This window comes from Syngnathus leptorhynchus, chromosome 19 (genome assembly GCF_054491065.1).
Source record: "Syngnathus leptorhynchus isolate UIUO chromosome 19, UIUO_Slep, whole genome shotgun sequence".
Lineage (NCBI taxonomy): Eukaryota > Metazoa > Chordata > Actinopteri > Syngnathiformes > Syngnathidae > Syngnathus > Syngnathus leptorhynchus.
Genome location: NC_141213.1, coordinates 1,324,396 through 1,337,770, shown reverse-complemented (window position 1 = coordinate 1,337,770; position 13,375 = coordinate 1,324,396). Strand labels below are relative to the sequence as shown.

General features: G+C 48.8%; 1 protein-coding gene across 5 annotated transcripts; it reads left to right on the top strand.

The window, feature by feature from the left end:
- The first annotated feature begins 984 nt into the window (after positions 1-984).
- cdh19 (cadherin 19, type 2) lies at positions 985-12,242 on the top strand. Of its 5 annotated transcripts, none has more exons than XM_085938798.1 (14): positions 985-1,009; positions 4,185-4,319; positions 4,474-4,717; positions 4,774-5,068; positions 5,830-5,949; positions 6,347-6,514; positions 7,076-7,266; positions 7,389-7,642; positions 8,626-8,762; positions 8,823-8,944; positions 9,046-9,163; positions 9,637-9,888; positions 11,049-11,552; positions 11,632-12,242. In XM_085938798.1, exons 3-13 carry the CDS (start codon positions 4,517-4,519, stop codon positions 11,534-11,536), a joined length of 2,346 nt encoding a protein of 781 aa, XP_085794924.1. In that variant the 5' UTR covers positions 985-1,009; positions 4,185-4,319; positions 4,474-4,516; the 3' UTR covers positions 11,537-11,552; positions 11,632-12,242. The 5 variants fall into 5 exon arrangements, with proteins under 5 accessions (XP_085794924.1, XP_085794925.1, XP_085794923.1 ...); XM_085938799.1 differs by lacking the exon at positions 985-1,009 and adding an exon at positions 3,186-3,706 and having other exon boundaries at positions 4,231-4,319; XM_085938797.1 differs by lacking the exon at positions 985-1,009 and adding an exon at positions 3,186-3,706 and having other exon boundaries at positions 4,192-4,319.
- Positions 12,243-13,375: the final 1,133 nt, after the last annotated feature.

Below are 13,375 nucleotides of genomic sequence, written 5' to 3'. Positions count from 1 at the left end.
AGACAAGGCTTACGGCGGGCCGGGTTTAAATGTCACCTCACGGGTCTTGACATTTCTTCCTTTGAGAGCAGACGGAAGGCGAAAGCAGTCGACAAACTCCCGGGCTCGCACCCTCTGCATTTATGGCGCCTATTTTTTTTTTTTAAAGGTATAATGATGGCATCCATTACGTGCAGGGATGTAATTAGCCACGTTGAAAGGAATGCACTCGACTTTTACCTCCGTGGCGCTGACTATAATCAGCGGGGCCAAGGTGCTGCTTTCGTTAGCGTGATGGCCATTCAATGGAAGCTAATTGTCAAAGTGAGTCATCAATTGTCCATTCATGAATCGAAAGAGGAAAACGAGCCTCGCTCATTGCACAATACTTGATGTTACTCACTGCAACGTGTTTTAAAAGAAGAAGCTTCACATTAGGTAAAGGAGAATTAAAAAAAGATCCTTTTGTGTCAGATTTGTTCAAAGTGATTAAGAACTGACAATTTTCTCGGAGTTGTCAGCTGATTCTGAAGAGAAAAATTCCTCAACGCAAAATGGATTTCCTTGCTCGGAATTCTTTGGCGTGCATCATGAAACGCAGCCTCCCTCGCCTGTCGCCCTCTCGTAGAGCTCGCACAAGCCTTTGCCTGACACTGAGAGAATTATCATCCATCCCCGTTCCAATAAAGCCCTCGATTGTTCTGTAAAATGACAGCCAGAGAAATAGAAATCCATTGGTACGTCCGGGTTGAGTTGAGGGCGTACGGGGGCGTCTCGGGGGGGGGGCCGGCTATTTGCATGAAGGCCGCGAGTGTCCGGCACAATAGCGCCAGTGTTTGTTCTCGGACACAAAAGCGGGCCGAGGAGAAGACGTGCGGAGGGAAGGGAGGGAGGCGACGAGGATGCCTCGCTGGTTTCTTTTTCCGTCTTGATGAGCGTTTGGGCTGTGGCGGCCATTGTGGCGATTCAATCGCTCCAAGCAGATTGCGTGGCCTAGTGTCCCCCCCGGCGGTCTCAAACAAACAAACAGGTGGGTGTGGCGCACGGGTACTTTGCCCACCTTTTGTTGGGAGATAATTAGATAGCATTTCCAAACACGTGGCGAGAGGTAATGGCTTGCGGAGAAATGTGGCGCGGGGTCACAACGGAGGCCTCGACACAACAAAGACGGTAAAGTCTCGATAAGCGAGCGCAATCTGGCCGGCGTCGGGCGGCTCTTTTGTTTGCCTCACAATCTGCTTCTTTGGCGTAAACAACACCTGCTTTCTTCAACAAGTCCTTGTTGTTGTTAAAGACGAGATGGTGTACTTTCACCTCAAAATCACTTGGTGGCTTGCACGGAGAACACATTTTCGCGGAAATTCTACGGGATACTTTACGATACGTTTCACGGCGTAGCGACAATGTTTGAACTCTGCAGTTGCTGTTGGTGGTGAATGAGGGTTCATTCGAGGTCGCAAACGTTTGAACGAAGCTTGACAATAATATTTGCTACCTTTGGAAACGCTCGCAAACGTTGGCTACTTAATGGGACTTAAATAATATAGTCATAAATAACAAAACAAAATATATTTTTACAAGACAAATGAGCTAAGCTAGGTTAGCTATAGGTCTGACATTTTCCAGAGAGACTCGTCTCTACAAAGTTTTTTTCTTTTTAAATGAGAAAATATGAACATGATCGATGTACATCAAAAACTCAAATAATAAAACAAAAGAAAACTCAATTATGGGATACCTCCCCCCCACTGGTAAAATAATGTGTTAGCATGCTAGTTCCAGCGCTATTGCGAATGTAAGTTGTGTTTAACAAAATGGAAGCTTGTGTTATGTACACTAGTTGCAAAGTCATTCAGACAGATTGTTTTGAACATTTTTATGACTGCATGATCAGGTTTTCACTATGTACATCTCTAAAGTTAACTTTTGTGACATCTGCGCATTTATTTTTTCCCTCATAAGCAAAAAAAGAAAAAAAGACAGTGTTGATGTGGTTTCACGGCGCCTGATTAACGTCAGTGGGAATTCTTGCCGCCAACTGTTTCCGCTCCGTGCGTGCGTAAATAAATAGCGGCAAATTGCTTACTAACAAGTACATGATGCTTTGACATTTCCCTGTTGCTTTTGATCATTTGGGTCCCGCCTGCAAGACAACAAGCGGCGTGGCGGCGCTGATTGTTTTTAACGAAAAAAAAAAACAACCCGTCCCAAATGACCAATTAGGACATTTTGTCTTGGAAGGTTGAGCCAAAAGAAGTCAGGCTGAACAGATGTGATTTTTTTTTAACACCTTTTATTAGTTGACTTATATTGGACAAGAAAAAGCAACTACCCCCAAATGTGTATAAAGAAAAATGTTTTGTATGAAAATTAGCACCATTGTTTTAAGCGGAGACGTTCAGCCACCGGTAATTTAGCTTTCTGTCATATTTTCTCATGAACAACCATTTTTGTGTTTATTTTGTTTTAATGGCCTATTTTCTATCTCAAACAATAATCAGCATTTTGCACAATAGAAATAAACCCACTGACTTGACTTGATGTCACCTTTTTCTTCCCGGGGCTTGTTTTTGGCTTTTTCTTTTTTTTTTTACGAAGGTCTTTCTTTATTCTTAAAAAGTACCTTCATCATCAAGGGCTTTTCTTGTGTAGTCGGGAGAAAGTGCAGGTTGCAACAAGGTTAATCTGATCATTTCCTTTGTGAAATCTGCGCACGGAGCGTCGCACGTATCAGCTTTGACATTGTGCATTGGGGCGACATGTCACCCCCGGCAACCCCCCCCCCCCCCCCCCCCCCCTCACTGTCAGGGCCGCTTGTAGCCGAGCGTCATAATGTCCCAACTCGGGTGGCGTAACGGCATTTCCCGATGAAGCAGGCGGGCGGGAGCATAATGCCAGGGTCTCGGTGCGTGCAGTGCTTAACATTGCGAGACTGCTGCTCGTCATGTGGCAGCCTGCCGTCGGTTCGCTGGCTCGCTCACGTACGTACGTTGCCGCAAATAGCAGCCTGTGACGATGGGCGGATGCTTGAAGGGCCTATTAGCCGTAATGAATGGCTGCCAGGGCGCGGGCGAGCTCCTCGCCCGCCGGGTGGCATGCCGGGGTCTCGTCTGACAGAAGAAAATTGACCGTGGGGGCGCACGGGCAGCGTCTTTATCTGTGTGTAATTGATGGATGGAAAAGAAAAGTTTCCCGCAGTAAATCAATCACTGCACCCTCCGTTCAGCTCGCTTGGGTTAAGTTTGTTTTCACCTTTGTAAAAATGGCCCACTTTAGGAGCAGAGCATCTACAGAGGTTCCAAAAGTCTCGCCCGTGTTTCTAGCCGTCAGGTCAAAGTGCCCTTGGGCTCGCATTGTGGACTTCACGTGACCAGGAAGCAGGAAATAAACAAAACAGTCAAAATAAAAGTGAGATTGTACAATCATCAACCAACCGCAACCCACTTTTCTTTCCATCAGATCTCAAAACATGTTAAACCGCAGATTTGATGGAAACTGCGATGTGTAAAAACAAAAGGCTTCTTGTCTCGCTGCTGCTTTTTTTTTTTTTTTTTTTTTTTTATATGTCCAGCTGAAACCGCGCCTTTTGTCCGTTTTGTCTACTGTTCGTGGTTTTCTCTGCACCCAGTGTGACACTGCATGCGGGCCCGTCGCTCACTAAAGAAGACTTGTAATGAGGTCGATAACTCCCCGGGAAGACGTGCGTCGTTGCTGTCATTACAAACAGGTCAAGAGTGCGAGAGGAGACAAAGTCGCTCGGTTTTAGCAATGTTAGCATAGCGCAAGCAAATGCATGTTAGCACAATCGCGTTTGTTTGTTTCAACTTCCCTGGCTAAAGAAGCAAATGAAAAAACATCCTGTGATATGTCCCCCAAAATTATTCTTTCTATTTATTTTAATTGTTACTAAGTGTGCATCTTATTTTTTTTTCACACTACAGTCATCCATCACTGTTTAATCAAGTCTGTATATTCATATCTTTTATCGCTATGCTTGTTTACTAAACATTTATCATGTGCTCCTAATTGCCACACAGCATTTAATGAAACGGAGCCAATTTCTCCACAATAAAGCCCCCCCTGCCCCCCCAACCTCTTTTGTACAACAAAGTGCAGAGAGCTGGCAAATGTAGGTGGTGTAATGAATGTTTTTGGCTTTGAGAGCGTTGCATCTTTAATCTGCTCATTCTGCAATCTCTGTGAAGTGTACAGAACATTCTCGCTGCCTGTGTTGCTTCTTCCGCACGCAAGATGGCAAACGCCGCTGCCGGGATGGCGACAGACTGGCCGGCTGGCACCAGAGACTGGACGCTTGCAACCACCTGTTGTGTGTGTCTTTGGTAAGCCCACAAAACACGGAGCTTGCCTCTCTCAGTCAGTTTCAAAAGAAAGTGCGGTGTCTCTGACCATTCGAAACGTTTTCGATACTTTGCGGGGGTTCGTCGTAACTAAAAGAACCAAAATGTGGCCAGCAATTGTGTTTCTTTATTTCAGGCTTTGAGACGGCGCCAAAGTGACAGCAAGGTTTCGAGTGAGCATGGGAGCTGCAGAAGACACCAAAGCGAGGAGCGTGTTGGCGGCCCTGACGCTGCTGTCCCTGTTGAGCCACATGGATGGCGTCGGCCAGGCCCGCTCGGGCCCGGATTCCATCGGGCGGCACCGTCGCCACAAGAGAGGCTGGATCTGGAAGCAGATGTTTGTCCCAGAGGAAGACTCCACGCCTCGTGTCATCGGCCAGGTAGCGAAGCGCCTCCGCGTTCACGCTCACAACTCATCCGACCTCTCGTCGCGCAGCTGAAATCGGATTACGACCGCGGGGAGTTTGCCATCCGATACGTCTTGTCAGGAGAAGGTGCCGGCGACGTCTTCGCCATCGACGAGTACTCGGGTGAGATCCGCACGCTGAAGAAGCTGGACCGCGAGAAGAAGGCCTTCTACGTACTCCAAGCGCAAGCCATCAACAGGTTTTCCCGGGAGCCCGAAGAGCCCCAGTCCGAGTTCATCATCAAGGTGCAGGACATCAACGACAACGCGCCGCAGTTCCTCAACCGGCCGTACGCGGCCAGCATTCCCGAGATGTGCCCCGTTGGTATGTTGGACGCACGCCAGTGACAAGATGTCGCGACATTAGCTTAGCAATAGCGAGTTGAGTTAGCGTAAAGACTTTTTACTTTGCACTACTTGACGGCAGCAAAGCAAGCGCTTTTGCTCTCTCCTCCGGCATCACCTCACCGCCGTAAATCAATTCTTTATGATCATTTCCGCAGATGCACTTTTCAAGGCAAATTTATATCCCGGCTGCAGATTAAAAGCAGAAGGTTATATGAACGTCTGTCATCTGTCCACCTGCAGGAAGTTAAATGTATTGCTTTCTGCACGACGGCTCGGTTGCCTTTTTCTTCTTAAGTAATGTTATTACAGCCGCTGCCCTTTCATAGCGCAAACATTAGCATTTCAATTTATGTGTAATCTGCCTTTTGCAGTACAATATCTCCCCTCTAATAAATCAGAATGTATTTGGCTGGGAATGAGGCAGCGGCGTGACGCTTGAAGGCGGACGACTTTCGAATACGAAACGCACCGAGAGAAGCCGGAGAGAGATTATGGCGAGGCCGAGGCTAAGCGGGCGACCCCTCACTCCCACCCAGTACTGTTGTCGTGGTGCCATCTCATCCGGGCCTGGCGGCAATGCTTGTTCCTGTCTCAAATGAAAGCTTTTCTGAAAGCAAGATTGACCTCAAACTGTTTCTTCTAGAAGCAACAACAACAGTCATAATGAAAAAAAATTTGATCCTGTCCTAAATCCCTTCATGTACTGGTCGAGTGTACTATCTGACCCCCCCCCGCCAGGCACCACCGTGGTCCAAGTGACGGCCACAGACGCTGACGACCCCATGTTTGGCAATAACGCCAAGCTCATCTACTCCATCCTGCAGGGGGAGCCCTACTTCTCGGTGGAGCCAAAAACAGGTTAGCGCACACCAGCTCACCGATAGCGTTTTTGTTCGAGTCGCTTGGATCAAAAAAGATTGAATGGATGTTTCCCAAGGCTTGTTTTTCCTCCTTGTTCCCTTCAATTCACTTTCTAAAGGTAGCTCTTCATTGACTGATGCTATCGTGATACATTTCCCAAACGGTTGCCCCACCCCCACCCCCGGCTAGATTATTGTTATGCCTGGCGGCGCTTCCCGCTTGACCTTTAATGATCCACCAATTCTTTAAATGCAAAGCGAGATTTCTTGAAGTGGCGGTTTTGCCCCAAGCGTCGTTTGCCCTATGCAGTCGAGCTCCAATATTTCATACCTTCTTAACCGCTCATTAATGAACGCTGATTATTGTTGATTTGCGAACGCGCCGACCCCCGCAGGGATCATCGTGACCTCCTGGACCGACATGGACCGTGAGGCCAAGGAGCAGTACCTGGTTGTGGTGCAGGTGAAAGACATGCTGGGCATGAGTGGCGGCTACTCGGCCTCCGCCACCGTCACTGTCAGCTTGAGCGACATCAACGACAACGGACCCATCTTCCAGCACCGTGAGTCTCAAGCCGGCGGATAATCGGCAAATATAAATCCACAAACGAGCCGCCACACGCAAGGAGGACTAGACCTTGAAATCTCTCTTTTAGTTTTTCGTCCGTCCATCCGTGTATTACCACATTGCTTTCTGAAACAGGAGCAATCTATCAATCCATCAACTTCCAACTTTGGAATGAAAAGCAATAAGATGGGGGAGGGGGGGGGGGGTGGGCGTGTCGGTCTGGCTCATCTGCATGTCGCCCCGTGGACGACTCCAATCCTTCACACGTCGTATGGTGACCTTTAGGAAACAAACGTTCTCTGTGATAAAGCTCGCCCAACGGATGATCTGGGGAAAGAAATCAATTCTGCAGAAGTGAGGCGAAGGTGGCTCGTTGTCACGTACGCCTTGGACGCAGATGCTTATAAATGTTGCATCGCCACACTTGTGCCTGAACCGTGCCCTCTGTTTTGACACAGCGTTGCAAATTAGAAGCAACAGTGACAGCACCGCCACCGTGGATAATAAAATCCATCAATGAAAATTGTAAATATTCCATGCCATCATTTCATTTCAGATTTATACACCTTTGCCATTCCCGAAGATGCCGCGGTGGGAACCACGGTGGGCAGGGTTAAAGCGGACGACGCCGACGTTGGCGTCAACGCCAAGATGAACTACAGCCTGCTGGCGGACCTGGAAGAGAACGCCACCTTCAGCGTCCACACAGACCCGCTGACGCAAGAGGGCATCATCCTGCTGACCAAGGTGAGGACGGCCCACTTTCTGTTTGCTCGGAAAGGGCTGAGCCACCGCCCGAATTGTGCGCCGTGATCACATGGCTTTGTCGTGGAAAATATGTCGGAAGATGAACTTATGTATCGTTTCAGCCGCTGGACTACGAGACCAAGCACCGCTACGTGATGGTGGCGGAGGCCGTCAATGAGGAAGTGGATCCCCGCTTCCTGCCCCCGGGCGAGTTCTCGGACCAGACCACGCTGAAGATCCTGGTGGAGGACGTGGATGAGCCGCCCGTCTTTCTTTCGCCGGTCTACGAGTGGAAGGTGGCTGAGAACGCAGCGACGGGGATCGTCGTCGGCGTTGTCAGCGCCCGGGACACCGACGCGGCCAACGATGCTGTCAGGTACATAGGCTCCCTCTAGTGGCACACAACAGAATCACTCAATTAAGCACAATACAGGTGAATTTGGTCTTTGACGACTTCTGTTTTAATTGATGATCATTTATGCCGTTTTTAACGTTTGTCACGATGTTACGTCATCATCGTGCGGGTTGACCGAATGCAGCGGCTAGCAAGCTAACGTAGCTGTCTTTTTGTTAGCAAACTTGCCGGCGTTTCACGTTAATACGGCAAATCGAGACAAATCAACCTCCGTCTCGTGGCCCATTTTTCATATTATGGACCTGAGTATAGAATAGAATTATGAAAAATGTGTCCTTTGTTTGGCTTTTTTGAATTTGATTGCGTGTCGAAAATGGAAAGAACAAATGATACACGGATTATCTTCCACCACGCGGTGAAAAATGATTCAATTTCAAACGGCGTTACTTTGCGGGTGCATCCCTTTTTACCCTTGATCTCCGCATTCCGGTCATATTTATCTCATATTAGTTTAGTTGGAAATGAGCCCGGCTGAATAAATCATCATGATTTTTTCCCTTCATACCTCACAGGCTTTTCCTATCTATTGCGGTATTATCACAAAGCGACGTCGGCCGGGACGTGGGAATGTAATAAAGCGCCCTGCGAGGCGGCGTAGCGAATTGAGATTTGATGTCATTTGCAAGCGAGGCACGTTTTCCCGCCCGGAGTCCGTCGGAAGCGAGCGAGCTCGCCAATGGCAGGTGCCGCACATCATCCACCGCCCGCCGTCCATTAGTGTCCCTTTGGTGACGCTGGCGTCGTGATGAACACGTCCTGCCTGACATTTTCCAACTTTGCAAAGTTGCACTAAAAATGATGAAGTTTTGTTTCCAGCCAGCTCCATGTGATTCATTTCTGGGCCTTGGCTTCGTTTCATATCGTAGACGATCGTAGCGCCGATTGTACTGCCATGTCGACGTGCAGCTCGATACGGATCCTGCCGTCGTTTATTCCCCCACCAGATATTCCTTGGATAAGCGCAGCGACGTGGCAAAAGCTTTCAAGATGGACCCGCTCAACGGAACCATCTCCATCGCCAAGCCTCTGGACCGAGAGCTATCCGCCTGGCACAATCTGACCATCGTGGCCAAAGAGAGCAGTAAGTGCTCCGTGGTCTGGAAGGTGGTCTCCATGCTAACCGCTCTTCCTCCTCTCCTAGCGTCCAAGCGTTTGTCCTCCAGGGTTCTGGCGTTCATCAAGGTGCTGGACATCAACGACAACGCGCCGCAGCTGGCTGGCCCTTACCGGCCGTATATCTGCGAGGGGACGCAGGCGGGGGAGGTACGAACTCGTCGCTAACGTCGGGGCCACCTCAACTAGAATAGGCATCGTACGAGGTTGTCAAATTGACTCGATGGTGAGAATTTTATTGGATGTCTCAGCTCATTCAGCTCCTGAGCGCCATTGATCCAGACGAGCCTTCCGAGGGTCACCACTTCTATTTCTCCATGGTCCCCGGCAAGCAAATCAATCCCAACTTCACCATTCGGGATAACCAAGGTGTGTTTTTTTTATGACTAGGTAGAATCATAGTGGAAATATAATCAGTGAATCTGCTTGAGGGCAGCATCAATTCTACTGAATGAAAATGGACACTTGGGTATAATTAGTAGGAAAGTAGTCATTTTTAAAAAAAAGCCTTATTTTATATGATATGCCTGAACACCTTTCAATTCTTAAACAATTTTTAGATCTCAAATGCAAGTAGGGTTGTAGGGAAAAAAAAAAGAATGCACCACAAAAGTGAGTTTTGTTGTTTGTGAGACGGAAGGAGCTTGAAATGAAGGGCCGCAGCTCAATCCGCCGTCCGCTTGCCGCTGCTCTCCCTTCCCAAAGCCCCGCCAAGTATTGAAACAGATATTCCAAATGTGCTTTTGCACATATTGAATATTTCATTTTCTCTCTCAGCTTGAAATGTGTTCCATATTCACCCTAAAAATATCAGCACTCTCCTCTTCCTCCTCCCCCTCCAGACAATACGGCGGGCATCGTGGCCCGCAGGAGCACCTTCAGCCGCAACGAGCGAAGCCACTACCTACTGCCGGTAGTGGTGATGGACAGCGGCTCGCCCGCCCTGTCCAGCACCGGCACGCTGACCGTCAACGTGTGCAGCTGCGGGCCGGCCGGCCGCTGCCCCTCCGGAGGCGTGGAGGCTCTGGCTCTGTCCATGGGGGTCAGTCCACGCACCTTGCTCGTGCTTCTCGTCTGCCTGCTCTTGGCCGCAGGTGAGCCAGTGACAAACCGGCAGGGCAAAAAAAAAAAAAAAAGGAGCACAGTGTGACATCAATATGCAATATATAAGCCTTGGTGGGGGGGGGGGGGGGCTCTAAGGAAGCTTCCCGTACTTGACAAAGTCGTGACGGAAGATTCTCCGTGATTCGAGTGCTCGTCTTCACGACGACCTCGCCGCCGCTCGTTTCTGTTTCCAGGTGAACTCTGCCCATGGATTGTTTTCCCGGGCTGAAAAGGATTTGTTTCATGAGATGTGAAGTGATCAACGCCAGCTATGAAGAGGATCACAGCATCTGATTTCTAATTTTTGCATCTTGAGTCTACCTGATCCCCTTTTATTTAGATTTTTTTTTTTTTTTTACCCAATCCACTGATTATTCACGTTGCGCTTTTTTACCCAATCACCCACTTTTTTTTTTTTTTTACCCACTCTCAGTTTTCCCTTTTTTTTTATAACCCCTTATTCCTATTCAAATTAAATCAAAATTTAAACATTTAAAACATGAAATGATTCATTATTATTCTTCATTAAAAAATTAAATCAATTAAAAACACCCCATCCCCATGTCAAGTATCAAGCACAAAAAATCCCCCTTCCCCCCTCCTTCCTTTCTGAGTGGACAAAAAGAGAAAAAGGTTTTGGATTTGTTTTGTCTCCCGGCAGATCCGCTGAGCTAGAGCGTTTCCCGCCCTCCCGCCGTCGCCACGGCAAGTAAGCAAACGTCTCCTCGCGGCAGGAGTGTCCCCACTAACAATTGAATTGCCGGCTACAAGGTGAACGCGTGCCCTCACATTCCCGCCGTCATCCCGGGACGCTGACGTCTGCGGCATAGTGAGGAGCTTCATTATGACCTCTGCTGCTTGGCGTGGTCCCCGCGTCCTCCCTATGAAAGATTAATGGCCATGCCCGCTGTGCTAACACCCCTGACAGATGAGAGAAAAACAAATTCTGCTGTATCCCAACAGTACAATGACTTATCTCCTGCTAAAGTGCTCATATTTTTTTTTTTTTATGTGGATCCATCAATAACCAATCCAAAAAGATGCAACCAAGGCCATGGAGAGCATCTTTTTGGCCCCAGATGTCACCACCTCTGGATAGATAAGAATTGTGTCCATGTCAAGTTGTAACGCAGCCATGTTGTGTCCGCAGCTTCGTCAGTCCCCACGCTGTTGCTGTGGCGACGCAGGCGTGCCCAAAAGGCGGCGCGCAAGAAGGCCGGCGAGCTGGAACTGCCCGATACCGTGTCGCAGAAGGTGCTTTACTACGCCCAGCCGAGCCGGGACCGAGATCCGCTGGTCCCGCTACGCTCCCACCCCAGGAGGCGTGAGAGGCGGCTAGCTCGGGAGGAGGTCCGGGCCAGCATTCGCATGTCCCTGCGAGAGTCTCGCCTAGTGGGGCCCGAGGACGACGTCTTCAGGCAATTCATCCTGGATCGGGTGGAGGAGGCGGACGACGACCCGTACGCGCCGCCGTTTGACTGCCTGACGGCCTACGCCTACGAGGGCTCGGGATCCTCGGCCGGCTCGCTCAGCTCGCTGGACTCGTGCGCGTCGGAAAGGCCCAGCCCGGTTCCCGGAGCTCCCCGGGCCAGACTGTCGCCCTGGTACGGCGGAGGACAGGAGGACACCATCTTCTGAGGACTACACTTACCAGGTAGGAGCAAAACAAATCAAGTGGCAGTTTTTGTTGCTGTAAAACTGTTGACTTTTGTCACGCTGTGCTTCTTTTTCAGGCTCGCTGCTGTCACGCTTGGCGGAGGGCTCACTCAGTTCTTCATTTCGGAGGTTTTGGACTTATTGATGCTCAGTGGGATCTCCCCCCCAGGCTTTCCTCATTCTTGCTGTGTGCTTTTTTTTTTTTTTTCCAGACTTTTGTGCAGCACACTGCTGTCACACCATTTTTTTTGTGTTTGTCACTTTTTACACTCATTGTTTCTTTTCTCTGCTTTATTTTCAGACTTTTCCGTGGCAGCTTTACCCAAAAAGTATTTCCATTCATTGAATGTAACATTTGATTACGCCGTTGGTTTATGCTTTAATCAGTGTCATATTATTATTTTTGTTTGCTACTGTATTATTTTCCCCCGTGTGAAACCTGACCTGTAAATTTCCATTTCATGATACAATCTACAATGGAGTATTTGATATATGGAAGGCACGAACGCTTATCGTAATTCACGCGTGAGCGTATGCCTGCGCGGCAATGTATTTTTCTAAATAAAGATCACAATAACAGAATGCGCCAAGCTGCATTCTGTCATGCTTGCCAGTGAGGCAGCCAATCAGCGGCACAAATTTGAAAGACACACAAAAAAAAAAACAAGCGTGACGCGTGTTAGCAGCGTGGGGCTAATTGCGTCCCCGCCCCCTTCTGGCTGTTTAATTGGGCTGAAGGTCAGACGCCAACGAGTTCTTCCTGACCAAGTAAAATGCCAAGAAAGACGTCGATCCTTTTCTTTTTGGCACGCTAAGTGCTCAACTCAGCCGATCCGGTCCGCCCGCGCTACCCGCGGGGCTGCGTGTGTTTTTTTTGTTGTTTTTTTTCCCCCCGCTTGGTCTTTTAGATTCAACGATTCCTCAAAGTGCTCCCCAGAAGACGCAGGCGTTCACCTCAAGAGGGGCCTTTCAAGGCGACGGCGGTGGCGGACCTGCACAAAGGCGATCGATTTGGGCCGTGACACTTCTCTTCAAGTCCTCCTTCAATCACGCCGCCGCGTAAAAAAAGTCATCGGGCTCCCGTTGTCCTTGGAAAACCTCGGCCCGTGCCAATACTGCAGCTAATTTCAACTCTCTGCCCCTTTTCTTTGTGTAATCATCTCCATTATGCCGGCTTTCATTTCGGCGCCGAGATCCAAGAAATTCATTTTCAACTGGAAAACTCCCCTTTTAAGCTCAACATCACCTACGCTTGCTTTTGACCCGTTTTGATATTTGACAGCATAGAAAAACTCTCAATGTTATTTTATTCTTTCATAATACAAGTATTTGAAAATGTCCGTCTTGTGTGCAGCCGCTGCAAAGGTTGTCAGGAGTCCAATTTAGTTGATAGCTACTAAAAAATTGATCAGCGTGTGTCAAATCAAGGAACACGATGAGGAGTGGATTTATGGACATCTTCCAAATCGTGTCGGCTAACCAAACCAAGCCGGCGGCGCTTAACTACATTCACGACCTGACCGATCTGTGTGGCTAAAATAGCGACGCTCGGAATCACTGGTGCCAAAGGGCATCCGAGTGACGTACTCGAGGCAGCCTCTCCAAATATCCACCCGCTCGCCCACTAGTTTCTACCTTGGCCGTTGCTGGTTATCGTAAAGTTTGTCGACAAGTTTGATGAGGAAAAACAAGAAACCATTAGGACGCTGTGAGATGACCTTCAGACTCCATGTCGACTTGAGTGGGAGTGGACGCCGAGCTTCTATCGCGTATCGATTCTTTAAGTCGTAGTGAGCCGCCATCGCATGAGCAGAGGCGGCA

Coding starts and splice junctions, on each gene's coding strand:
- cdh19 (XM_085938798.1), top strand. CDS start 4,517: ATGGGAGCTGCAGAAGACACCAAAGCGAGGAGCGTGTTGGCGGCCCTG. Junction 4,718..4,773: donor CGCCTCGTGTCATCGGCCAG/GTAGCGAAGCGC, acceptor CTCGTCGCGCAG/CTGAAATCGGATTACGACCG. Junction 8,763..8,822: donor CATCGTGGCCAAAGAGAGCA/GTAAGTGCTCCG, acceptor CTCCTCTCCTAG/CGTCCAAGCGTTTGTCCTCC.